The 26,201-nt window shown below is 42.4% G+C and overlaps 1 protein-coding gene across 1 annotated transcript in view; it reads left to right on the top strand.

Moving 5' to 3' along the window:
* The window catches only part of LOC126198681 (RNA polymerase II elongation factor Ell-like), a 306,283-nt gene that overhangs the window by 151,266 nt on the left and 128,816 nt on the right, over window positions 1-26,201 (top strand). Inside the window, exon 2 of the mRNA XM_049935177.1 lies at window positions 18,935-18,982. Within this exon, the coding sequence (XP_049791134.1) occupies window positions 18,935-18,982 (48 nt within the window). The remainder of the gene's footprint in view (window positions 1-18,934; window positions 18,983-26,201) is intronic.

Here is a 26,201-nt window from a genome sequence, read left to right as displayed (position 1 = left end):
GGTTGTTTGATGTTAGTGTGCGAACACGAACTCTTGACTAAGAGGCGGTCTAACGGCGTGGAGCAACGGGCTAGCTGCAGACGTTGTCTGGCGGAAGAAACGGACTTGAGGATCGACATTAGAAGATAGTAAACGGTGGTTGCTTCAACAGAAATTTGAATTGTGGAGTTCTCGCGTGGACTGTGTTCTTACTGAGGAGATTGTTGAAATCGGGCGATGACGGTGCAGAGACTGATTGCGGTGATCGTTATCCAGTCCAGTGGTCGGACTTGGGATTACTTTGAGAGTATGCAAGGTATGGAGTAGTGCTGTAGTGGAAGTGCCTTATTTAATCCTGCCTCGCGGGTCCAAGCGAGGCTGGCGACCCATTGGCTCTGTAGCATATGTGCACCAGGGACTAGAACTTATCCAGGTCCACCAACAAACGTTTCGGAGTAAGTCTAAGGAGCAGAACGTCGCATTATTTGTCCCGCGCACCGCTCGGAGTGGAAAGTTCATGGACTCCGGCCGCAGCCGCAACAAGTCTTCACCAGACGCTACAGAAGTTCATAGACGACGGAAAAGGAGGAACGTTTCAACTGGTACGTTTCGAGGAGCTTTGTTGTGGTTGCTGTTAGTGGGCTAAGACGGCGCATATCTGGGCAGCACGCGGCGGATGCCACTATCGGAAATTTGACGATCGTTCTTCTGTGCCGAATAGGAGTGTATGGCTTCACGTAAAACGCTCAATACTTCCGTCGTGGCTTGTGGGTGACATTTTCGACAGGAAGAACTATTCAAGCAGTGTTCAGACCCTGGCTTTCGTTTGCGAATGGCGTTTTGCCTTTTTGGGCTAAGTTCGAATTTGGTTCACACTATTGTTTACGGAACATATGGCGGTTGCTGAGCAAGCCTTCATGCCGGCGTCCATTAGACGAGAAAAAATGATATCACCTGTGTGCAAAACAATAGAATCACACGGTACAAGAAACGAACTCAGAGTTCCTTAAAGTATGTTTTAGTATGATAATGTCGCCGCCCAAAGAAGAGCAATTCGGATTCCTGTCATAACTTCAAGACTTCAGCTGACGTCTGTGCATAATCTGTTAACATTGTGTGTTAAGCTGTGGTGACAAGTCATGGGATACCTCCCAGTACGGCGTCGGACCACCTCTTGTCCGGCATAGCGCAGCTCTATCTGGCATGGACCCAATTAGTCTTCGGTAGCCCCTGCAGGAATATTGAGCCATGCTGTCCATAAGTGCGAAAGTGGTGCCGGTGCCGGATTTTGTGCACGATCTGACTTCTCGATTATGTCCCATAAATGGTCTGTGGGGTTCCATTCGGGCGATTTGGGTGGCAAGCCGCTCACTCGAACTGGCCAGAGTATTCTTCAAACCAGTCTCGAACAGTAGTGGCCAGTTGACATATGTGGGAACATGAAATTCATGATTGAATGGCTGCAGATGGTATCAAAGTAGCCGAACCATAACCATTTCCAGTCAGTATTCGGTTCATTTGGACGAGTGGACCCAGTACACTCCATGCAAACGCAGCCCACACTATTACGGAGCCACCACCAGCTTGCATATTGCCTTGTTGACAACTTGGGTCCTTGGCTTTTTCGAGTCTGCACCACGCTCGAACCCTACGATCAGCTCTTACCAACTGAAATCGGGACACGTCTGACCAGTTCACGGTTTTCCAGTCGTCTAGGGTCTAACCGAGGAAGTCAGGAACTCGGGAGAGGCGCGGCAGACGATGTGCTGTTAGCAAAGACATTCGCGTCGGTCGTCTGCTGCCGTAGCCCAATAACTCCAAATTTCGCCACACTGTCCTAATAGATACGTTCATCGTACGTCCCACATTGATTCTGCGGTTATTTCACGCAGTGTTGCTTGTCTGTTATAACTGGAAACTCAACGTAAACGCCGTTGCTCTCGGTCGTTAAGTGAAGGTCGTCGGCAAGTGATGTCCGTGGTGAGAGGTAATGCCTGAAATTTGGTATTTTCGGCACACTCTTCACACTGTGGATCACGGACTGTTGAATTCCCTGCCGATGTAATGTCCCATGCATCTAGCTCCAACTACCGTTCTGCGTTCAGAGTCTGTTAGTTCTCGTCGTGCGGCCATAATCGCGTGGGATACCTTTTCACACAAATCATATGAATATAAGTGACAGCTCCGCTAATGTACTGCACAGTCACAATAGTGTACGCGATACTACCGCTATCTGTATGTTTGCATATCGCTATCCCATGACTTTTGCCACCTTAGTGTAGAGAGAATGTACTACAAACATGGACGAAACAAGGCTGAAGTAATTGGCTAGGTGTGAGGTCGTTCATGGCCAAATGTGTTGGTGGCGGTTGTCAGAAAGTAAGGAGAAGCTTGTGTCCAACCTTTTTGACACCGGGTTGGGTACAGCAGAGTGCAGCGGCGCTTGCGGTGACGTGATTAGACGGTTCGCGAGCAGAGGAGTCGCGCAACGATGCGTGCCACGCGCTCGGCCGGCCGCGCGCACAGCCGCTTTGATGTCTCGCGACATAATCCCGCTGCGGACCCTGTGGTCGGGCTCGAGCTTTGCCTGCATGGCCAGCTCGTAAAGTCACCACCTCGCACTCCGACCTGCGGCTATTGCGCAGTGAGGTCATCGCACGTTATGCGTCTGACCTACGCTAAAGTCGCCGCCCATTGAAAAAAGTTTGTCCCTCTCCCCCTCCGTAGTCTATTTTAACACAGATTTGAAAATATCGCCACCCAGTGTACGCACTCAATTTTCAGTATCTTATAGTTCGTGTTCAACAGCATGTCATCCAATAACTTTCTTTTCACACTGGCTAACCGATATTTAAGTCATAGGTGCGACAAGTCGAGCCTGTTTTTACTGTGTTCCGAACAGTGCTTCATATTAGCGGATTAACCTTTTTTTTGCCTTGGACCAACCTATTTTTACTAAAAATTTGTAGCTGGATACTTGGTGGCTGAGCGCGAAAGGTAACTCGCTAAACCACACGTGTTGGAAGCAGAGTTGGGATTAACTGTAACTATAATCCCATTAAAGATCCCCATCCGAGCAGGAGGCAGTGGCAAAATTTCGATCATGTCCAGATTCGCTGTGATACTTTCAGATGAAGAGGTTGGCACAAGAGAGGATTTCGTGGAGGACCGCATCAAACCAGACAGGAAACTGATGACTCAGAAAAAAAAGTTCCTTTGTTTCCTCCAAGAAATTCCCTGAGAAACTAAAAACGTTTCGGTATCAAGGCCAACCACCTTTGTGAGTTAATTCATTTCTAAATAAGGACTCAATCCTGACCCAACTCCCAGCTAACACAACACTAGTCGTTAATATGTGAACACGTGATACCATGCTGGAGTTCTGCGAATGCCATATGGAATCGATGCCTTTTGTGTTCCTGTATCGAACACTTTCTTCGCTTTTCCACAGATCGTATTGACAGTTTCACGAGCCGAGGTTTCAGTTTGTACACTTAGTTCATCAGTAATTCCTTTTCTCCTGCTTGAATTTTAATGTAAATCGGTTGGTTAGCATTGCGGATGTCCTGTTTGGAATGTATGCAGTGCCTTTATAAGTAATCGCGACACAAGTGAAAATGATCTGTCTCCGGTGCTCACAGAGTCGTGTGTCTATCGTATTTACATCACATACATTTTTTAAACATTGTTTTTCAAAGTGTGTGTGATGTAAACACCACAGGAAAAAGGGCCTGTGACCAATGGAGACAGTACCACGGGGCCCTCTGAAAGTTGTACACGTAACACAAGCATGTGTCATAGCTTACATGAATCCACCTGATTATCGAGGTTTAAACATCGGAAACGTGCACAGAAAGTAAAGAAAATTGTGCCTGCTAGCAGAAAACTAGAAGTTTCAGTTGATATCAGTAAAAACTACGATAAAGCGTGACCTAAAATGTTCGTACTTAGTCCCCCTAATGCCAGTTTATTTTGGATGTTAAGATATTTATAGCTTTCAGGGAAGTTCCTCTTGCTACGCGTAGTCAACATAGTGACTTTCGTAGTTGACTCACCAACCAAGCAAAAACGAAATGTACAGTTAGTGGACATGAACCGTACTCAACAACATAGGTACATAGTATCAGGCGACCCAGCAACAGATTCCACGCAACACACTGTTTCTCAGCTTGGCGCTAATGAGAACAGAAATCGTTACTATGAACAGAGTCAGAGCGGGTCACGTGAATACTAATTGAACAAGAGTTTTGTTAAAATTAATTCTCTCGCCAAGCTGTGATCCTTACCCCGTTGACAAGGACATTATACAGGTACTAGTAGAATGTGGTGAATAGTCATCTAAGAACAATTGCACTATGCAATTTATTAAAAATTAAGGACTGTTTTTCTCTTAAAGAGTAGCTCTTAACTCCATGAATAGGTCCATTCCTAGATAAATCTGCTATTTCATGCATGTTTGTAAAAGTGGACGTCAAAATTTGAGGATCTTTACGTTTCATCGCGTATAAGTATGAAATTAGAATTTGTGTTCAAATTCCGTGACTTGTATTGTAATGGTGCAGTCAGACTAGTACTTGTGACTACTTATCTCGTTCAATTATGTTTTATGTTATGTGACAAAGTCAGACCAGAGTCTTGTTTATATCTTTGTTATGTGAAATAATTGTTTGGTGAAATAGGCTCTGCAACAACCAAATAAAAGTGAATTAAAAACTAGTATACACTTTTGTGTTACACTGCCGTTGCCAGTTAATTCGTTGTCCAAATAACAAAACTCGCCTATTCTTTGCAGCGTCTCATTTCCTAATAGAGTTCGCTCAGTGTTAACTTACTTCATTTTTCATCCTCTTTTTATTTTGAGTCATATTTGTCTTACAACCTCTTTTCAAGGCTCCATCCAACCTGTTTACCTGATTCTCCAAGCCCTTGGCCGTCTCTGACCGAAATACGAGGTCATCCACTAACCTTAAAGTTTTTATTTCCCGAGTATTAGGTCTCTCCGAAAACTGGCTAGTTTTCATGACTGCTCAACCATGTACTGGGTCCGTTGCGATATTACCATCCATTGTTCGTCTTCTGTTATCGACATTGTGCTTAACCTGATCAGCACTTACCTCGACATTGCAGACTTGTGTGTGTTGCGTAATGCATCTGGCTAGGCAAAATTTTGGAAATTGCATCATAGAGTAAAGGGTGGTGGTGTGCAAGGACATATGTAGATGGCGACCTCCCTTCCTCTGTCCCTCCTCTGCCGCTTTTCCGACTGTTTCGTCTGCAGACTGTCTCCTTACGTCGTCTTGGCGGTGGGTTGTCCCGCATGCCGCGTGAGCCGAATTCCGAACACCCGCATCACAGCTGCCTCCTCTGTAATTTGCGATGAGCCAAGCCGCTGTGCGCTGTGGAAGACTGTGGGATTTCACTAACTTCATTGTATAGCCGTACCCCTAGATAGAGGTCCAATAACCAGATGATTGCAGAGCGGACTGGTGAAGGCGTTGGACTTCTATTAGGGAGCAGCGGCGTTCAACACTGCCCTGTGATTTGGATTAAGTTCTCGGTGATACACCCGTATAAATTACGGCGAATGCCATGTAGCTACGTTTCCATGTGCTTAGATTAATTTTTCGCTCAATTTATGGCCAAGCTAAGCTTGTGCTGTGTACAATGACCTAGTAGCTCACGAGACGATAAACTTTCACTGTTTTTGGAAGTTACTGGCAGATTGCAACTCTGTGTCTGACTGGGACTCTGTCCCGTAACATTGCAACTCTGTCTGACTGGGACTCTGACCCGTAACTTGACCCTGAAAGTAGCAGAGGTATCCGCAGACACTGTGAGGGTGGGTCGTGCTGAATTTGTTAGGTTGGATCTCTAGTTGTACGTAGTCACTTTACAAGGATTGTGTGTGTGTTATTCAGGCAGCGCATCGTTAGGTATATTTCCTTAATATACGTGTAATGAACAGGAAGTAGGCCTATACTGAAAACTGCAAACAAAAAAATACTGTCATGCGAAAATTGACGTGACCAGACTATGGGTATGTGAAAATGCGTACGATTACGTACTTAGTTCTTAAAAAAAGGTGTGAAGCATTTGACGCCAGAAGGAAACCATTCGCGAACGACACAAGATTTTGATCGTTGGCATGTTTTTCGAGTTCTGTAAAGCACCAACATCCCAATAAGCTGTCATGATCATGTTTGTAACTAACGATATTTTGCTGTTACAACCTCTGATAAAACGTATTGCCATCTAAAATTAGATCTGTTTGTTTGAAACCGGTTAAGACTGCATTTTCAATTAACAGTGCAACATGGGAACGTGTTAGCTAGGAAAGAGAGGCAACACTCTCGTCGAATTTCATGTCATGGGTTTCATTCTGTGCCTACACACTTCGATGTTAACTGTTCATCGACTTAACCCATTCACTAGGGAATCTCTGTTGAATAGAAGACTAAATTCCAGAATTTTAAGAGAAACGAAGAAAAATGCACAAAAAATGTTTTCTGTTTGTGATGCCAAAGTGTGTACGTAGTCATTAGTCGTACTCTCTCCGTTTGCTTAAACTGTATCTGTCGCAGATTTATTATTATCCATTTATGTATTTATTTGGAAATACAAAGTCATCACACACAGTGCCAACATAAGACTAGATCGCACTTAATTTCTGTCTTGGAAGAACAAATAGATATCTGTGATTAATTCCGAGATTATTTTTTAGTCAGGGGGTTCCTTGAGTGAAATATCTCAAATACGAGAACAGTGTTTTAACAATGTCAACAATACACAGTGACTGACCAAATTGCTTAGTGACTTTGGTCGCATCTGTCGAGCACCAATATCGCGGAATAAAAGTTTTGGCGAGGCGCCAACCAAGGCGAGACGCCTTGTAAACAGTAGATAACCCTCCACACACATTCGCTTTATGCCATAACCATACAGGCAATAGCAAAGCGGCCTACGGTGTGCTTGTATTTTACTGCGAGCCACAACACCACGTCTGGATACTGCATTCTAGGCAGACACTACGCGAGCTATGGGGAAAATGCCGTCAGCATTCACACAGATTAGTAGGACATCAAGCAATCGTCCATAAAACAACCCTTACTTTCCTCCCAAGTCGGGTCTCCATTCTAAGACATTGTTTCCATACGACCCCAAACAATGAAAGTGGCCTTGAATTTGTAGCCTCTAGAATAAACTCTCTGCTAAGGATTTTACTCCCACAGCGAAGTGAACAACTACCGTGCCGCTCAGATAGCCGCCACTGTTAACACTGAACTGTGCAGATAAAGGATTTTCTCTGGTCTCCGAAAAAGCGGGCGCAATCAAATATATCAGGAAAAAGAAATAGAATTAGCGATTTATTTAAACTGTGCAGACAGTTAAATGTTGTAGTACGGAGTGGAAAATTGAAGTCAGAACTCCATATAGTGCACGTAGTTGCACCAATGCCTTCAACAGGAAAGTATGTGAATCAGTTTCGCTTGAAAAGAGATAGGGATCCATAATAGTATATAGGAACACGAGTCAGTCATTGTCTCACAAGGGAAATAAAACCACTTCTGCTGTCATCCTTTGCGACAGCGTTCTAGTAATTTCTGTTACTGTCACAGTTGGAAAGCAACAGCGTAGTGTTAAGTGTTTTGAATTCAATGTGAAGCAAAATATAATTTGTCCAGAAACGGAGAGATGGTCATAACTTGTTCTTATGTGACTGATCAGAGAAGTATTACAGGCTTCAATGGGGCACTATAGAGCGCACGTTGCATAAACGCTTCCCAAGGAGGAGTTTAAGGTGACATAAAAAGACCCTGGAAAATATCTTCCGAGAAAGAACCTCTCTACTACTAAGTTGCATTCATCATCTCTCTCTGTCGATCAGCTGCAATAAATTGTTCCTCAGACAGCTCTGTTGTATCGAACAACATGGTTGTGTTGCGTTACAGATCTGTCGTCTAGTGTTTTTTGTTATTACTTGGCCACAAACTATAGCAAGGAAAGAGCCGTGCCACGGAACTCCGTTTCTGTTAACCGTCGTTTCATCCAGTCGTCGGATTCCTCTGATACTGTCTGAAGTTCATAAAAATATGTATCTACTGCCTAACATTAGAAAAAGATTCACTGTGTAGAAGCTACACTATACATCCGTAGTTTTTCTCCATTGATATGCTTGCTTTGATGCTACTAAAGTCACTCTCCTATAGGAATCTCACCAATCCTATTAATAGCTTCTTTGAACTGTAGCATAACGTGTATTTAAAGTGCTTGGATAGGAAATCAGAATGGTGAAAATGTAGTTTTTGTTGCTGAATGAGAGTTTTTAGTAAAACGTATACATGCTTCCGTGTGTGGAAGAGATATCACGATGAATTAAAAATCGGTTGGGTTATTTCAAAGTAATTTCTTCGTGACTGTTGAAAGAATTATAGAGATGCCTCTGATGTCCATTCGCATCTTGGAAGTTATCCTTCATTGAAAACTCTGAAAATGGTGGGACTTGCTGCGTTTTTCAGTAAGGCTCGTAAACTTCGAAGGTGCGTTTCACAACAGTGCATGCAGCGACGTAAAAGCAAAAGAAAGATCACGACAGTGCTTTGTGCTCTGTGCAAAGCGCACTTCCCACCCCTGTCCGAGGCTCATCGTCTTGCGGTAGCGTTCTCGCTTCCCGCGCACGGGGTCCCGGGTTCGATTCCCGGCGGGGTCAGGGATTTTCTCTGCCTCGAGATGTCTGGGTGTTGTGTGTCTTTCATCATCATTTCATCCTCATTCACTCAGTCGCCGTAGTGGCGTTAAAGAAGTTTTGGAGCGGCGGCCGAACTGCCCCGCGAGGGTCTCCCGGCCACCAATGCCATACGCTCATTATTATTACTTCCTACCCCCATAGAGGACAGTGAAGCGCAGAATTTATTGGTCGGTACTCGTAAAAAACACAGTGTCCTATCACCCAGTGTTTCCAAACCACCTGTAAGTCATTCGATGTTTATAGTCACAGCTAACTAAAAACGCGTAACTTTCTCGTGTTTGCTGCTTCATGGGTGCAACACACGGAAACCAATCGCCTCAGATTTGATTTACGTGTGTTTCACCTTTGTAAACATGCACCTGCACCAGTTTTTCTATCAGAATAAAATAGTTTTTTTATTATTTCTTCGTTTTGTATTGCAAGGGCCGCGTTAAAGCTCAGTAGTTGGCGTGATGATTTTTACCACCTTACCCTCGCAAAATCACTTTTGGAATTCAGTTTTTTTCGTCCGCTTATCTGATCATCTCTTCGTAGCCTTCTTTTTAAGTTCATCCGTAAGTTGTGCTTTGTTACTAGTTTTGTAAAGGGTAAAAGATTTATCACGATTTCTTTTAGGATATTCGTATTTTGTAAAATTCTCTAGTTCACTCTAATCAACTAATTTTTAACTTTGAATTAATGATGATTAGTATTTTTTGCTGAGCCTCTTGTTATCAATTCTATAAATATGGCCATAAAATTCGAAATGTCTCTTGCGCGCGTTGTTAGTGAACGTACTTGTTATCGTGTCGAGGTCGGATGACTTCCTTTTCATTCAGGTACTTGCAGTTACAAACGGGAGTTTCGCCAGTATCAGGATGCCACCAGTGAAAGGTATGGTCTCTATTCTTCATACCGTCATAGGACAGAACTCAGTACTCTGATGTCTACAGGGCACAGGCGCCTGCATACATGACAGGAGTCTTACGAAGAGACCTTACCGTATCTCTTCAGGTGCGGGTATTTATGCTTTCCACAGAATTAGAGGTGCATATTCTACAGAGACATGTAAATCCAAGTTTCGTTTTCAGTTTTTAAAAGCACACATTTTGTTTTCACTTTTCATCGTAGTGAACGGTAAGAACGCAGCTCTTTGATGAATTGCAATTAGAAATATATTAGCTTCTAGTTGCAAAGATGATTTTTAATTTCTTTGTTGTGTAATCGATTATGCAATAAAGAAATTAAAAACCATCCTTGCAGCCAGAGACTGATTTATTTATAATTGCAAAACACTGTTTTTTCTTTGTTTTGTTCTGACGTCGTAGTTCCCAAAGCTACTTGATCTTTTTTTTATCATGTTCTCGTTCATTGTGCATGAATGTGAAATAAAATCAGTCTTAAGTTCCTTATTGTTTCTGTTATTTTTCATGCTTTTCGTCTTTACGTCTTAAATTCGCTTTGCATTTTATTGGACTTACAATTCTTCCTCAATTGTTCTTCATATATTTCTAGTTTGCCTAATTTATAATTCAGTGCACAGTAATATATTTCTAGTTTGCCTAATTTATAATTCAGTGCTAGGCATATTGGAAATATTTTCTTTTTCCTTATGCCCTTTCCATTTTGTTTATCGTTTCATTTAAGGCAGCGTTTCTAACTAATTTTGGTGGATTCTCTTGCCTGGATGCGTAAATTTTGTGGACTTTTCTGTTTGACCAACGTCTTTCTGTTATAAATGAATGTTGCATTTTTCTATTACTGGTAAATTAGATTCTTACCTATATCTGCTGTACTAGCTGAGTGTTCCAAGCTATTGACTGGTACCTCTGCTTTCGTTAGTGTGTGTAGAAAGTACAGCAGAAATTGTCTGCAAATGCCAGGCAATTTTCTTCAATTTACAGTTTCTTTCTTCCCCGTTTTTATTTGTGATACTCAAGAGGGCTTCAGACTTTCGCCCGTGAACTTTATTTCTGAGGCCTTGTTTGTTAGGGTTTTCGGGGACTAGATGAATAATTTTTTTATTTACCTGCGATGGAGAGATCCCTACCTACTGTGGCAATTCAGTGTCGTATTTCATCAAGACATTGAATCACGACTGCCTTCAACGAGTGACAGCGGTTTGTGCAGAAAATTTGTGTGCTACGAGGAGCTCACCCGTATCATTGTGGAGACTACGCCGGCGCCCTTTGACGGCGGCGCGTGTGCCGCTTGGTGGAGGTTTCTAAGCAGCCTTGTCTCCTCTTTTTCGCGCGGCGGGATGCCGCTCTCCCGGATGACTTTCCCTGGCCGCTGACCAGACAGCCGGACAGCGGGCAAAAGTGTGATGGCCACGAGCTGCTACTGCCGCTGCACAATTAGCGCTTTCGCGCGTGCTTTCCCATCGCCAGGCGCTGTCCTCAAAACGTCTCTCCTCGTTTCTCTTTCAAGAGCGGCATAGCTGCTTCGGTTATCCATCATATCGGAGACTGCATAATTCGTACAAGTTGTTTTGGAATTTCTGACGATCCGCAGAAGAGACCGCGAAGTTGCACTGCAATGGTGGCATTACCCAAAAATTGGGAGATGGGCAACGTGACCATATGTTACAGACTCGAGTTCACGTTTACAGCCATAAGAGAAAGAGAGCAAGACACTTTCACATACACTATCTGATCAAAAATATCCGAACACCCTTATGTAATGCGATATTGACCTATAGAGTCCCAAAAGGCCGACCCGCCACGTACTGGCTGCGGGTATTGTGCTATCGGTAGAAAAACAGTAATAGCAGAATGGTCAGTAAGCACAGCTCACTGATATCGAATATGGGCTTGTCATTGGATGTAACCTGAGTAACAAATCCATCAAGGCATTTCAATCCTTTTAAAGCTGCTCAAGTTAGCAATTAGTGAAGTGGAAACATGAAAGAACAATCACAGATAACCCAAGCCCAGGTGGATGTAATTAACTGACGGACACAAACTATTTATGTCGGAGGCTGGTTGTAAAAAATCGCATGAAATCAGCGGAAGAAATCACTCCTGAGTTCCAAAATACTGTTATCAGTCAAGATAACGCAGTGACCGCGTAGGGGTGAAAGAGTTGGGAACAGTGGTCGAGCAGCTATTCCATGCCACACATTTCTGTAGGCAGTGCTAACCGACGCTTGAGGTGTTGCGGAAGAGGCATCACTGGGAAGCGGATGACTGGAAATTGGAGTGATCAATCACACTACACTCATTAGCAATAGGGAGGAAGGGTTTGGCTTTGGCGAATGTTTGGAGACCGTTATCTAGTGCTGGCTAAACGATACTCGCGTTCGAAGAGGCTCGAGATTTCCTGATAACACGGCAGAGTACGGTACAGTATCGAGCTTGTTCGAACAATCACGTGACATTTGATTCGCACGGCGGGAGTGCAAGAGACATGCAAGGAACTACGAACTAGCCTCACCAATAAGCTATGGCTTTGCTTAAAATTTAAAATTCGATAATTTCATGCAACACCGGAGAAAACAGTATTGATTTCTACTGCGTTCGAACAAATTTGCAATACAGTTTCACATACAGTGCCGATATGTATGGATATGTAAACATTTGTGCTAATATTCACATAAAGATAACAAAGACAAAGACGTCCTCTAAAAAAGTAACACTTGATTGAACCCAGTACAAGATTTCAGTGGCTTGCCGAGTAGGTTTCAGATGAGCAATTCAATCCCTGTACATACATTGGAATAAGAGATAAAAACGTCACCAGATTTTAATCAATTTGAAAGGAAGACTGAACCTTGATTCATTTTCGTGATTGTTTCATCTGAATGTTACAACTTCGAACAAACCTGTTTTTAATGGCGAGAATGAATTACAGCGGCAAGATCCGACATGCAAATAGTACCATCAGACGTCACTAGATAGCGGGACGAGCGAAAGCTCCAGACTAGGACAGAATCGTGATAGAAATCTTTCATTTATTTATTAATTGCCGTTATTACGCATGACCTGCACCCTAAAAGATATTTCAGCCCCTGTTCCACAGTTATTTTTATTATTAAACTCAATACTGCATTAAGAACGCTAGGGCAGGTCGTTCTGATAGTATCCAAAAAAAAGTCACTAGATCGCAGGCAGATCAAAAGGTCGAACAGAACCCGAGATTTCCCGAACTGTGACGTAAACTGTTCGTGTGGTCCTGTCTTTGTTCATAAGGAAACGCTAAATACGGAAGGATTGAACATATTTCACCGTATTGAATATCTCTTACAGTAGAGGAAAAGTTTGGAGACGATTCTATTACCATGACAGTGCACCTTGCCATAAAGCAGCATCTGTGAAGCAAATGTTTGTGCACAGTGAGTTGCTTAAATGGCCTAGTCTGTCCAGAGTATCCACTTGAACCCTCTGGATCATCTTTGGAATGAGTTAAAACGTCGACTTCGCTCCAGAACCCGGCAACCACCTTCCCTGCCTTCAGCTCTTCAGGAAGAATACTGCCATTCCTCCAAAGACATTTGGACACCTCAGTGAAAGTGTCGCCAGCAGAGTTACGGGCGTCATAAAGCCAAAGTGTGGACATACCCGATATTAATATCGACTAATAGGTGTCCGGATAATTTTGATCATATAGTGTATTGGAATAGCCCTTGTTTGTGCTGAGTAGCACCATTGTTTACTAAACAAGGCAGCGGATGTTTTCGCCAACAGTCATGTGGAATGCAACAGATACTTCGATATTATTTCGTTTGTGTTCTCTGTGTAAAAGCAAATGCCAAATGTGGTGGTGATATAAACATGAAAATTCACTCTAGTAAACCAAAAACATTTATGTGACCGAATTCCTAGTATTTACCTGCAAGAGGAAAAATATTAAGTGCTTGCGATAGGCACACACAAAAGTGGTCTTTCTTTTCCAGCACTTTCTCGTCAAGAAAATCAATGATGAAAGTGTTGTCTGACCGCATTGAAGTTAGAAGAAAGATCGTAATAAATTATACACACCATTCGTGGGTCACGTAAGGGGAAAGCTAATAGTAGATTATCTGAAAGGATGGCTCCATTTGCATCAACCAGAAGACAGAATGTCGGCAGTGTAAAATTCTCCGAACCAAAGGTGAAGGTCTAATCACTGTTACGCTGGAATATATAGAAGTTACAGAATTTAAAAAGTGCGAGAATAACTTTGACAACAGATTGGGAGATCATGTTAATCGAATTACGGGATTTGGACTTCAATAAAGCAAGTGCCGGTAGCGCTGATTTAACAGCGGAACGAATACCAAGGAAGACGTCCGCTCTAACGGCATTCTTCGACAACGGTCGGATGACGTCACGACATTAGGACCGTTGCGCGGATACGGACAGACAGTTGACTATTAGTTTTCTTAAGCAGTGAACGCCAGATAATCCGACCATCTCTCTCCGGCAGCAGGAGGCGAAACATCAGTATGGACTTACGTGAGTGGCGGCTTGAATTTAAAATAAAAAAACTGGAGGTCACCAAGGGAAAGCAGTAAGTGTGTGACTACTTTTAATTGCATAGACGTGAGAATGATTGATGTGCATAAGGTACGTTGGGATAAGGAAAGATGTGAACTCACTGGGAACTTGAGGTGATAGCGCAGCAGATACGGCTGAAGCAATTATTAGCATTGTGCTGTTTTTTTTTTTAATCTGCCAGGAAGTTTCATTGTGCTGTTTTGTTTGGCCAGCGATGAGGCGCAGATCATATTGCAATGAAGCTCGAGACTACCACTTTACTTCCGGTGCCAAGTTTTGGGAAACGTGCTCTGTAATGAGCAGTGTTGATAGACTGGAGAGAGCATGAGTAGTAACGCGGGTTAGAAAGTAGTCGGTGAGCTCGCAATGGTGGGGGAGCTTGTGTTGCGTGGAAGGCAGCACGTCTGCGCCAAGGAAGCAAGGTCACGCGTCCAGCCTGTGTGGCTCCGGAAAAGCAACATGTTTACTCCGCACGCGCACACGTCGCCTCTGGTGGGGGGAGCCCCTGTAGTGTGTTGTATCGCCTTTTACTGCAGACGTGGGCCAATTAGCGGTGCGTGATACATATATAAAGTCCCCGCATTGTTCTCTGTATGCGAATGCTAATCTCAGGAACTATTGTAAGGATTTTGATGCGGTTTTCACTGGTAGACTAACTTCACGAGTAAGGGTTGCGTGTATAGTTTACTACCGCAACGCCAGACAAGTCCGGTAGTAGATACTAAAGTGCTACCCGTGCGAAGGCGAGATGGGTCGCTGGTTGCACATAAATCCTTATTCACAGTGAAGTGGTGTTGCAATTATTGTGCATCTTTGGGGCCAGCGGCGTAGTTAAATGAGATCTTAGTCGTTAATAGCAACCCCTTCTGCTGGATGCTCCAACAGTCTTTTTCTCCACAGTTTTAAATAACAGTGAGGTGGGTATGGAAAACTTTCCAAGGTTTTGTGTTGTCGTGACTCGTGCGCGAAATGTTGGGTAGGTTATTTTAAAATGTATGAAGTGGGTGGTTTATCCTTACAGTCCGTGACAAAGCCAGTCACGATTATCTGAATCAGTTTTCTATTTTGACGGTGTGTCCACTTCTCTTTTAATATACGACATGTGTTCAAATAATACTGGTACTTTTTTAATTTTGTGGGTTTTTACATCCGATTTTCAAAATTATTTATCTTTGTGGTAAACATTTTCGTAATCTTTTACTTTTTCTGTTGTTCGGAATATTTAGTTCATTGTTGACATTCAAAAAGGTTATACGTGTTTCCGAGTGCTTGGCGAGATTTTTCTTTCGAAAAAACTCTTACCAAAAACATGTATTTTCCTTGGAGAATGGAATAAAGTGCAGGACCTCATTCGAAATGTTGATTGTGACCTTTGGCGAATATACTATGAGTAAGACAAGAGTTTACGAGTGGTATAAACGTTTCAAATAGGCCTGAGAAAACATTGAAAACGACGACCGCCCTAGACTCCCATGCACATCATTTACTGACGACAATGTGGAAGAAGTGAAGAAAATGGATCTGGAAAATCGCCAAATCACTGTCAGAGGGGCTGCTGATGAAGTTGGCATATCCTTTCGTTCATGGCAAGAATTTTTTCGGATGTTTTGGGCATGAAACGTGTTGCAGCAAAGGTTGTTCCGAAATCATTGAATTTCGACCAGAAACGTCGCGTAGACACCGCTCAGGAATTGCTGAATACAGTCGACGACGATCCAGAGCTTCTAAACGAGGTTATAACAAGTGACGACACTTCAGTATACGGCTATGGCATCAACTAACCTAAGGACGTCACACACAATCATGCACGAGGCAGGATTCGAATCTGCGACCGTAGCCGTCGCGCGGATCCAGACGGAAGCGCCTAGAACCACACGGCCACACCGGCCGGCCCAAGCGAAATACCCTCAGACTTCAAGAAGAATATTATTCCAATCCCAAAGAAAGCAGGTGTTGACAGGTGCGAAAATTACCGAACTACCAGTGTAATAAGTCACGGCTGCAAAATACTGACACGAACTCTTCACAGACGAATGGAAAACTAGTAGAAACCGACGTCAGGGAAGATCAGTTTGGATTCCGTAGAAAAGTTGGAACATGTGAGGCAATACTGACCCTATGACTTATCTTAGAAGATAGGTTAAGGAAAGGCAAACCTACGTTCATAGCATTTGTAGACTTAGAGAAAGCTTGTGACAATGTTGACTGGAATACTCTTCCAAATTCTGAAGGTGGCAGGGGTCAAATACAGGGAGTGATAGGCTATTTACGATTTGTACAGAAACCAGATGGCAGTTATAAGAGTCGAGGGACATGAAAGGGAGGCAGTGGTTGGAAAGGGAGTGAGACAAACCCTGATGTTATTCAATCTATACATTAAGGAAGCAGTAAAGGAAACAAAAGGAAAATTTGGAGTAAGAATTAAAATCCATGGAGAAGAAATAAAAACTTTGAGGTTCACCGATGACTTGTAATTCTGTCAGAGACCGTAAAGGACCTGGAAGAGCAGTTGAACGGAATGGACAGTATCTTGAAAGGAGGCAATAAGATTAACATCAAGACCGTAAAGGACCTGGAAGAGCAGTTGAACGGAATGGACAGTGTCTTGAAAGGAGGCAATATGATTAACATCAACAAAAGCAAAACAAGGATAGTGGAATGTAGTCTAACTAAATCAGGTGATGCTGAGGTAATTAGATTAGGAAGACAGACACTTAAAGTAGATTAGTTTTTCTATTTGGGGAGCAAAATAACTGGTGAGGGTCACCAGTCTCTGGACTGAAAACAACAGCGCTCCCGCTCACACCTCAGTGGTCGTTCGTGATTTTTTTTTAATTTTTTGGCCTCACCCACAGTATTCGCCGGACATGGCCCCCTGCTATTTCTTTATGTTTCCGAGAGTGAAGAGAATCAGCAGAGGACGTCGTTTTGCCACCATGGATGAGATAAAAAACAGACTCGCTGAAAGAGCTGAGCACCATAACGAAAAGTGAGTTCCAGAAGTGCTTCCAAGATAATAAAAGGACTGACACAAATGTAGTGTATCCTAGGGAGATTACTTTGAAGGGGTCAAAGTTGATGTTGAATATATAAAAGTTCTTTAGGAAAAACAAAAATTCCATTTACTTTTTGATCATACTTTGTATATTTTTAATTTAGGACTCTGGTATTCATTTCAGGACTTTCAACATGCGTGTTTAGAATTATCCAGTATTTACTTGCTGTCACAGTGGCTGGCTCTTCGACTGTTTAAATTATAGTCAGCCGGCCACATGTAGCAGGGTTTACCATTCAGCACTTTCTTCAACCAATTCTCCTTTTATTGAGTATTTTGTTTCATAACCGCATTATAGATTTATTTAAGTGTAAAGAAAGGGATTGAACGTGCATGTTAGAAAGCGGGCTTCCACACTTCCATTTTATTGTCAGTTTTTAGTATATTAATAAGCAACCAGTACCTGTAATCTCAGACGGTCTTTCAAGTCTGTAAATATATGTCTGTGGGCAGTTGTTCCAAGAATGTAGCTTACAAGGTAAGAATTTCTCACTAAGCATTCATTTCATGTTATGAAAGGGCATTGATAATTACGTTGTTCAGCATCCTGAAACCACCACCACCACAACCACCCCAACCCCCCTCTCCCACCGGCCGAACCTTTGTTCCATACCTCTTCTGGCTTTGGTGTTAGCTGACCCCGCAAAGAAGTAAAAAGGTAAACGCACAGAAATGGCACTGTGTTGGAGGACTTGCACACAGTGCTTCGGTTTCAGAACATCTCTAGCTAAACGTTCTTTGGGTAAAAGGTTCTTCCTCATTAAAATGATTGAAACGTAAACAATATTTTCATTCACATTGTAATTCCTTAATTCTGTAACGTCCCACTTTCTAACGCATACTTACAGGTTTTGTGCTTTTTATAGTGGCGTTAGAATTAATCCACTGTTCGTTTTGATGTGATTAACTCCAAACACAGCAAAGGAAACTAAAAATGGATCTTGGGTATCTACTGACTGAATATTGTGTTCTTAAAATTAATAGTTCGAAGCAAATATTATCGTTATCACGTATAGCAGCATTTTGGACAAGACTACCATCATTGGTGACAGCGATGATTCGCCGACACGCATCAACTGTCATTGCCTTGAAGGTAACCATTATCGGGACACGCAGGGGATGTATAGGAAGGGTGTCTTTTTCGTTAGAAATGAGCGTGGCTTCAGCTAGAATACCATAATGCAGTTCTTCGAGAAGGATGTAGCTTTCTTCGAAACCAAGAACTGCACACTTTATCAACCAAGAAAAATGTCTCGTCTCAGTATCGGAGATTTTAAATGCTCTGAAAAGTTTTGACATGAGAAATAGTCGGTCTTGTCTTTTTTACGTGTCTAGATGCTGAGGCACATTGTCCGTATTGCATTTAATGTGTTTTACTCTTCAGAAAATAATTAACTCATTTTGAGAAATGACTCAGTTCCTTCATACCCGGGAATGCTCCTCTACTGCTGGAGTTCTGGTTACAAAAGCTCTCTGACAGTGCGACGAATTAAGCTTCCAGTGTATAATTTAGCTGACCGTTCAACAAGCTGCGTCACATTTTGGAACTGTTGTGTTAATGTTTATTGCCGTATGATTGCAAATTGTGGGTACTTGTCAGTGAGCACTGCTGCTTTAGACTGAAATAATTTTTTGTGCGTAAATAATATTTCATTGAGAGTCTGCGAAGCTAACATTTTGCTTTTATTTTTTTTTCAGAGCAAGTTTACCAGATCACCTACTATCCAGTTCCTAGGCAACGAGGGGGTGAGTAAATACTGAAACTTAAAACTTTATTTTATGATAGTTCATGTACATTAGTTTCCCGTTGTCATGAGCTAGGAAGTTAGCTTTGCATAATATTATGCGGAGGTATCCATGTAAATCGCAGTGGTGAATACTACTGACATCATCTTGATCTAACAAGCAGCATGGTGAAGTTCCAGATATTTCGTTTTTTCTTCGAGCTTGCTGACCTGTATAATCTCGCATCCTAATATTTTTAGCTGTCAGATTAATAACTTTGTACATAGTTCAGCGAAGACCCTTTTTATCGGAATGCAAGATACGCAACTCTTTAAATACTGTTGTCACAGTTGCACTACGTTTGTATTTTACAAAGGAGTGAGTCGTGAGTTCTACTCTTCAGACATTTTGCAGTGTTCGGTACATTAAGAGGTATTTACTGTTTGAGCTAGACATCTGTTCTCGTAATGGTGTTGTGGAAAGAATTAAAGATCTTTCTTATGAGGGTGGTGGTAGTATACAGCTAAAACACAAACGCGTATGAGGTTAAATAGACAAACAGGTTAGTATATACAGCTACTGTTAGTGATGGAACAGTATACATGTATCTGATAACTACTATTTCAGTTAAGCAAATGAATAGCTGAGATGTTTTTCGGAGCCGATGATAGCGGACAGAAGACAAATTAAACTGTAAGAAAATTTATTAAAACAAAACGAAAATGAAAATCATTTTACATATAAGCAACGGTATCTTACTCCATGTAGCCCTGTTCACCCGCAATAACGCCTCCATACATACATATATATGGCGCTGCGCGTAAATCAGGGTGCCCGGATCAACTGTTTCCGATATTGTGGCCAAATATAACGCGTCACAGAAGTCTGAGTAAGGTTCCGCTAACCCGGCGAGAAGACTTTATTCGAGGCGACGCGTGTCACGAACTGCGGCAGTCATCGAAAAGGTTCAGGCCCTGATTTAGGACGACCCGGGGCAATCGCTGTGGAAATTGGCGTCAGTACTGAATGAATATCAGCGAGCGAACAATGCGTTGGATGGCAGAGGACGACCTTGTACTAGCCATTTAGTTCAAAACTGGATCTCGGAAAACGTTGACATGTTGTCGTCAAAGGAGTTGTGGCCTCCTAATAGCCCTCGACTACTTTGTTGGCAGCGTTGTCGAAAGAGTTACCAACAAGACAAGGCACCCAAATGTCACATCTCTATGCACCGCTATCGAAGCAGCATTCGTGAATATGGACAGCGCTGTTTTAAAGAGTGCGTGCAATCGATTCAGGACAAGATTGGAGGCGGTCATTACGGCTGAAGGCGACTACATAGAGTATGCTACTCTTGAAAGTTACCCCTACTTAAATGTAAAAGGATTTTCGTTTTTATTTTGTTTAAATAAATTTGATTTTTATAAAAACTTTCATTGTCCTTAGTACGGATTTAAGCGCCGTATTGGTGCAGCTGTGTGCAGCATAATACAGTTCTCAACATCAATTAAACAATGTTTAAATTCACTGGTCTATAACAAGAGAGATACTAGCGCATATTGTAAAGGGCTGACTGTGGACCCTTTTGTCAATTCACAAAATTGTCCGCTTTACCTTGAGTGCATGAGACACTATAGGCACAATTTAAGCGTGCACCTGTTGGTACAAGTGGGGATTCAGTTATCATCCGTCTGTCCACCTGTACCCGACAACAGTAGTTTCGTGCAGTACATGCCAGTCACAAACTAAGGCAAATTTCGCAAGCGAAGATATTTAAAAAATAAATTAAATAAATAAATAGAAATTTTTTCGTTCCCTCGCTAGATGGACACTTGATGTTTCCCAACCATTTTTTGTCGTTCCAACGCCCGTACTTTGTCCCACCGTATCCTTGAAAAACTGAAACAGCTTTTCTATATCGCTTTTAAAAGTTTTGCTCTATTCTGGAAACGCTTATGATCCGGAGTGTGGTATCTTAGTTAAACTCTGAATCGAACTTGTTTTAAAATTTATGAACTCAGCAGAAATTAGTCTTTCTTTCAAATAACCAGTTACTAGAATTATCTCTACTTTAATAGGCTTTCCACCATATGGTTCAATTCTTAATAAAATTATCCTCAGACAATTAAGGCCTGCACTAGTTCGTTGTACGATTTAGCGGTAACATACGAAATTTAAATATAATGTAGGCTTAGAAACGATTCATTCACTTCCTTACGCGAGAGTAAAAGAATAACCAATCTGTACGAATCCCGTTCGGAACTTCCGTTAGGTCGTTAACGACCACCATGCCATCTGGGGTGGCCAGTTTCTTTGGTGTCAGGACAGTTGCAAAAGCAGCGTGAGCGATACGCCTACGAGAGACTCTGCATATACTGAGAAATACGCATTATAAAAGTACGAAACAAAAGTCATGATCAAGAACTCTCATATTCTCTCTCTCTCTCCTAATCAAGAATAAGACTCGTGTTAGCATATAACCTCGAAGTGAAAGATTGCCTCGCTTACATCTTTTTCGCTCTTTTTATTGGATTCTCGGTTCTGTACAATTACTTCTTTCTACTAGCTAATTAAAACTGAACTGCGCTTATCACCTTGATCAAAACTTGAGTTGCATCCAAGATAGAATTGCCTCGTCTGTAACATTAATGAAACCTATGCCAAACTTACATAGTACAAAGCTACGACGACTTCGTCATTGGTCAGGGTGAAACAGCCTCGTACAGTTTACCGTTCAACCTGCCTGATTGCTTCTGCTACAGGAGAACTGTCCCGTTGTTCTACAGGTGGCTGGCCTTCCGCAGAGCTTCTCATTAGCGCCACAGACAGTGGGGAAACTGCAATAATAAGGCGGCCACTAAAGCACAACCGCTGACGCCGTCCATAGAAAAGAGAAGCGTACTGGCTGTGGGTTGTCTCTACGTCTTACCGCCCGGTCCCTCCAACAAATTGTCCTGAATCTGTGTCGAGGCGACTTTAGTTTCCTAATGCGGATGCAAATGTAGCATGTGTTCACCGACGTCAATGTTTCTGTCCGATATGTTCAACAAGAACTTGCTGCCCAAACTCTTGATTCCGTCAGGGAGCCGCTATGAGAAGTGAAATAAAATGCACTATAAAATTCTCTCCCGTTAGCCTGGCAGAAATATCTGATATTTGAGTACTGAACCCTGCATCTGGCATGGATGTGTGTGATGTCCTTAGATTAGTTAGGTTTAAGTAGTTCTAAGTCTAGGGGACTGGTGACCTCAGATGTTAAGTCCCATAGTGCTCAGAGCCATTTGAACCATTTTTGAACAAATTACTGATTCCCTGACTACTAATGGCTGACGTTGGGGAAAACGTGGCAGAATTGAACTAAATGCGCTACCTAACTCGTAAGAGGGAAGTATGCAGAGGAGAACCAAGGGAAACATTAACAGCAGTTTCCTGCAAGACAAACAATTACGTTTCTTTAGCAAAATACGTCTCATGATACCAAATATTGGCATAGAACAGAGGACGGATTTCTTAAATCCCTTGAAGTACAGTGTTGCATGGAAATTATGCGTAGACAGTGGGGAAATCAAGGGATAAAAGGCTTCATGCAGCTGAACTGCGATGGATGAGTGAATTATTTTAAAAACTTATTGGCCAGATAAAAAATGAAAAGGAGTACTGGAAGGAATAAAAAAAGTATATGAAATGACACATACAAAAAGGAGATCAATTTAGTGGAAGATGCGATTGGTCATTCGGAGCTTGGGAATGGAACGAGGAGGAAGGTGAAACTATGAAGTGATAAAATTCATACAATATCTAAGATAATTAGCGAGGACATATTGCAAAACTGAGCTCAAAGAGTGACCTCTTGGTAAAAAGTGATACAGGATGACCAGAAGATAGGTACAATATGAACACCTGATAAAGGAAACGTGTTAATATTCTAAGCAATTTTTAGGCATGTACGCGCTGGATGAGTTCATTATCAGAAGTCACAATGATTAAGTGATCTAATTTCTTGTTACGAGCTGTTTCATTCTATATTTGAGCTAGTTCATTGTACCTCTACGTTTGCACTTCTATGGCAAGTAAGGGAACAAGGTACGACAACACAGCAACTTCTGTTTTGGGAAATTTGACTCGGCAAGTGCTGCCCGCGTTAACGTGCTGTACATTGTCTCAAGCGCACTCTTAGTTTCTCAGATAGGAGTAAAGTGCGTTTTGGACTCCTGTGAATCTGGTTGTCAGAGTTGTCGGCTACAAGGAATTGCTTCTTCAGCGATTGTAAATAATTAGAGGTCCAAAGGTAAATAACCTTGGTCGGTGGTAGAACACACACATCTTTGTATTTCAAAATAATTTTTGGTTTTAGTTGTTCGAGCTGATGTACTTAATTTTTAAGCAGTAAGTAAAATAGGATGCCTGTAGGAGCCTTAAATTATCCACACCTTTATGGTTTAGTCGTTATGGTCAGTGTTTACTTTCGAGGAGATTTCTGGGTCTATTCCCGGTGACACTCTCAGATTTTTGTTGGATGAGAAAGTCCAGCACCGCTTGTGCTCATTATCTTCAGGCTTGAGAAGGCCAAATGGAATACTGTTTATATGGAGGAGGGAGGGAGGGGGGGGCGGGGGTTTGGATACGCAAGCTCCTTTTCTGGCATGCAAGCAAAAAGGCTTGGCATCAGCCTGCAAGCCGTGAAAAAAGTTTACGGTACCAATATGGTGAGTACGAGGAACAAAACTTTGAAGACAACGAAACCCAGCGTATTAGCACGAATAGAATGTATTTTACGTACTTCCAGAGAGTAAAATCTGTTGTTTGTATTCCGAAAGTCACATGGTAAGTTAGATGTGATACGCAAAACCCGACACTGTCCAGTGTAGGAGACATAGCGGTTTCTCTGACATATTGCAAATTTTAATAGTCTTCATTACATTAGAATACAATGCAAAGGAAACTAGACGGTGGCTTTCGGCTGACTAACAATGATCTTCAGACCAGTTCGTTTTCTAGATACGGAACAGATTTAGTTCATACTGGATTTTATTACGATCTGGACTGTGGTAATTTGTAATGAATATGGTCTGTTTAAATGTGTTAGTGTGTGTACTGGGACGTGTGTCTTCAAGCTTCTCATAGCTGTCAGATTTTTGTGATTTTATTCCGTTGGGTGGGAAGTGATCACAGGAACACTACTGCCCGACTTGGATCAGGATGATTTAGGGAACCGGCGCTGCTTGCCGAAGACAACCCGGCATCCGTCTGAAGTGGCCCGTAAAACGGGCCGCGGAATGCAGCGCCCGTGCGCAGGCGGTGCGGCGGCTGGCGAAATGTCAGCTCTGCTGCGGCGAGCTGAACGCGTGCCCCCGTGAATCACGCTTCCGGCGTCGCCCAAGGCCCGCCCGCAGCCAAGGCGCTCGTGTCAGCTCCACCCGTCACACGAGGGCAGCGGCGTTCTGGGCTGCGAGGGCGCGCTACCTAACCTATCCTAACACTGTGTGGACCGTCAGAAGCGGCGCGTTGCGGCACTGGGTTCAGGCTTTGGCTGCTCTTATTTCCTAGAATTAATTTAGACCTTCTGGATCAGTTTCTTGGATTCCATTTGCAAATTTTCAGACCCTTGATGGCTATTTGTCTGGAAAGCTTGGAAAATTGGAAATTATCAGGGAAATCGAATTTATTGTAAAAGTCAGGCAAATCTCATGGAAATTTAAGACTTTAGGGAATCTGAGAGAGACGTTGCGCAGCTCAACAGTTCGTTGACGGACAAAGTTTCTATATTATATTGTTACAAATCACCCAGATTCTGCTTCGGAAACAATCTGTCGTGAAATGGAGCAACGAATTCTTGTTGCTGGATCGTGGACACCTCCAGCGCTTCGGCGAACTAATTTTAATTTTTTGCCCTTTGCCTGATTGTGAGTGCCACAGAGAGAATCGTGTGCATGAGAATTCCTCACGTAGCTGTGTCCTTATTCGTTCGTAAACAAAGACAGAGTTTTAATTTTTTCAATATTTTAAGATGGATCCATATATGAACACGTATATTTCGTAGATCACTTTCACCGCCTTTGTTACAAAGCACTGCTTTGCCAACTTCCTCAGAGGCTCAGGCTTAGTCAATAGTAGGTACAGTATGAAGACCGTCAGTCTGAAGCATGACGCATCGTTAGTATCAAAGACCATTGATTGCCTTGTGCTGGCAACAGTTAGAATTGTGTCGCTGCAAGGATTTTTCGTACATTCAGTGTATTCGTACATTCAGTGTATTCGCTCATTGGCACTGCATATTACGGAATGGTTATGGAGTACTGCACCGAAATATTTTCCACAGGCGGCAAGACAACGGTTGATAAAGCTATCAACCTAGCTGTACATCGAATAATCATTATAAGCGATAATACTACATCTAGAAATGGATTGTAAAGTCAGTCAGTCCTGGCAGGATAAGCACGACATTGTTTATAAGTGGATTCTCAGTCAAGAGTCACAGTACCAACAGATTCTGTCATGGTGTCTAATGACGTGGTTGGTAGTGAGGACAGTGTGCGTTGGAAGGAAAGTGACGAAAATACTGACAGTGATGAAACAAATACCAGTAACTGATGACATTAAAGACTGTGATTAGAAGGCTGCTGTATCGTTGTAACTCATCCACATTACAACATAAAAATGGGATTAAGAGTGACGATATAATAGTGAATAATTTTTAGAAATGGATAATGTGACATACGTTTTTCTACTGATTTTGTTTCTTCATCTATTCCCGCCTATACCATATATACAGGTGTGGACAAAAATATCGAAACACCAAAAACACGTTACCCTGCCTAATGAAATGTAACGAACCCGTTGACATCCAAAACGGCTTACAATAATTTCGGAATGGATAAATATAGATCCTGAATGGTTTTCAAAGGAATCTTAAACCATTCTTTCTGCAATATCATGGGAACCCTATATCATTCTCCCTGCAAATTAGTATGAAGTTGAGATGAGTGATTGATGTGGATAGCGATCACGCGCCCTTCTCTTCAAAGTAGAACACAACGGCTCAGTAATATTGTGATATGGTGGCTGATGGCCAGGAGAGATGCGACAGTTCATTCTCATTCTCACAAAGCTAGCCCTGGACGATGCGAGCTGTATAAAACAGGGGCTTTGTCGTCTTTGAACACAGCATCACCATTGGGGAACAAACATGTGCCATGGGATGAACTTGATCAGCCAAAATAGTGGTATAATTCGTGGCAGT

The sequence above is a fragment of the Schistocerca nitens genome, chromosome 8 (assembly GCF_023898315.1).
Source record: "Schistocerca nitens isolate TAMUIC-IGC-003100 chromosome 8, iqSchNite1.1, whole genome shotgun sequence".
NCBI lineage: Eukaryota > Metazoa > Arthropoda > Insecta > Orthoptera > Acrididae > Schistocerca > Schistocerca nitens.
Note: the sequence above shows the minus strand (reverse complement) of the source record. Positions and strands in the feature narration are given on the sequence as shown.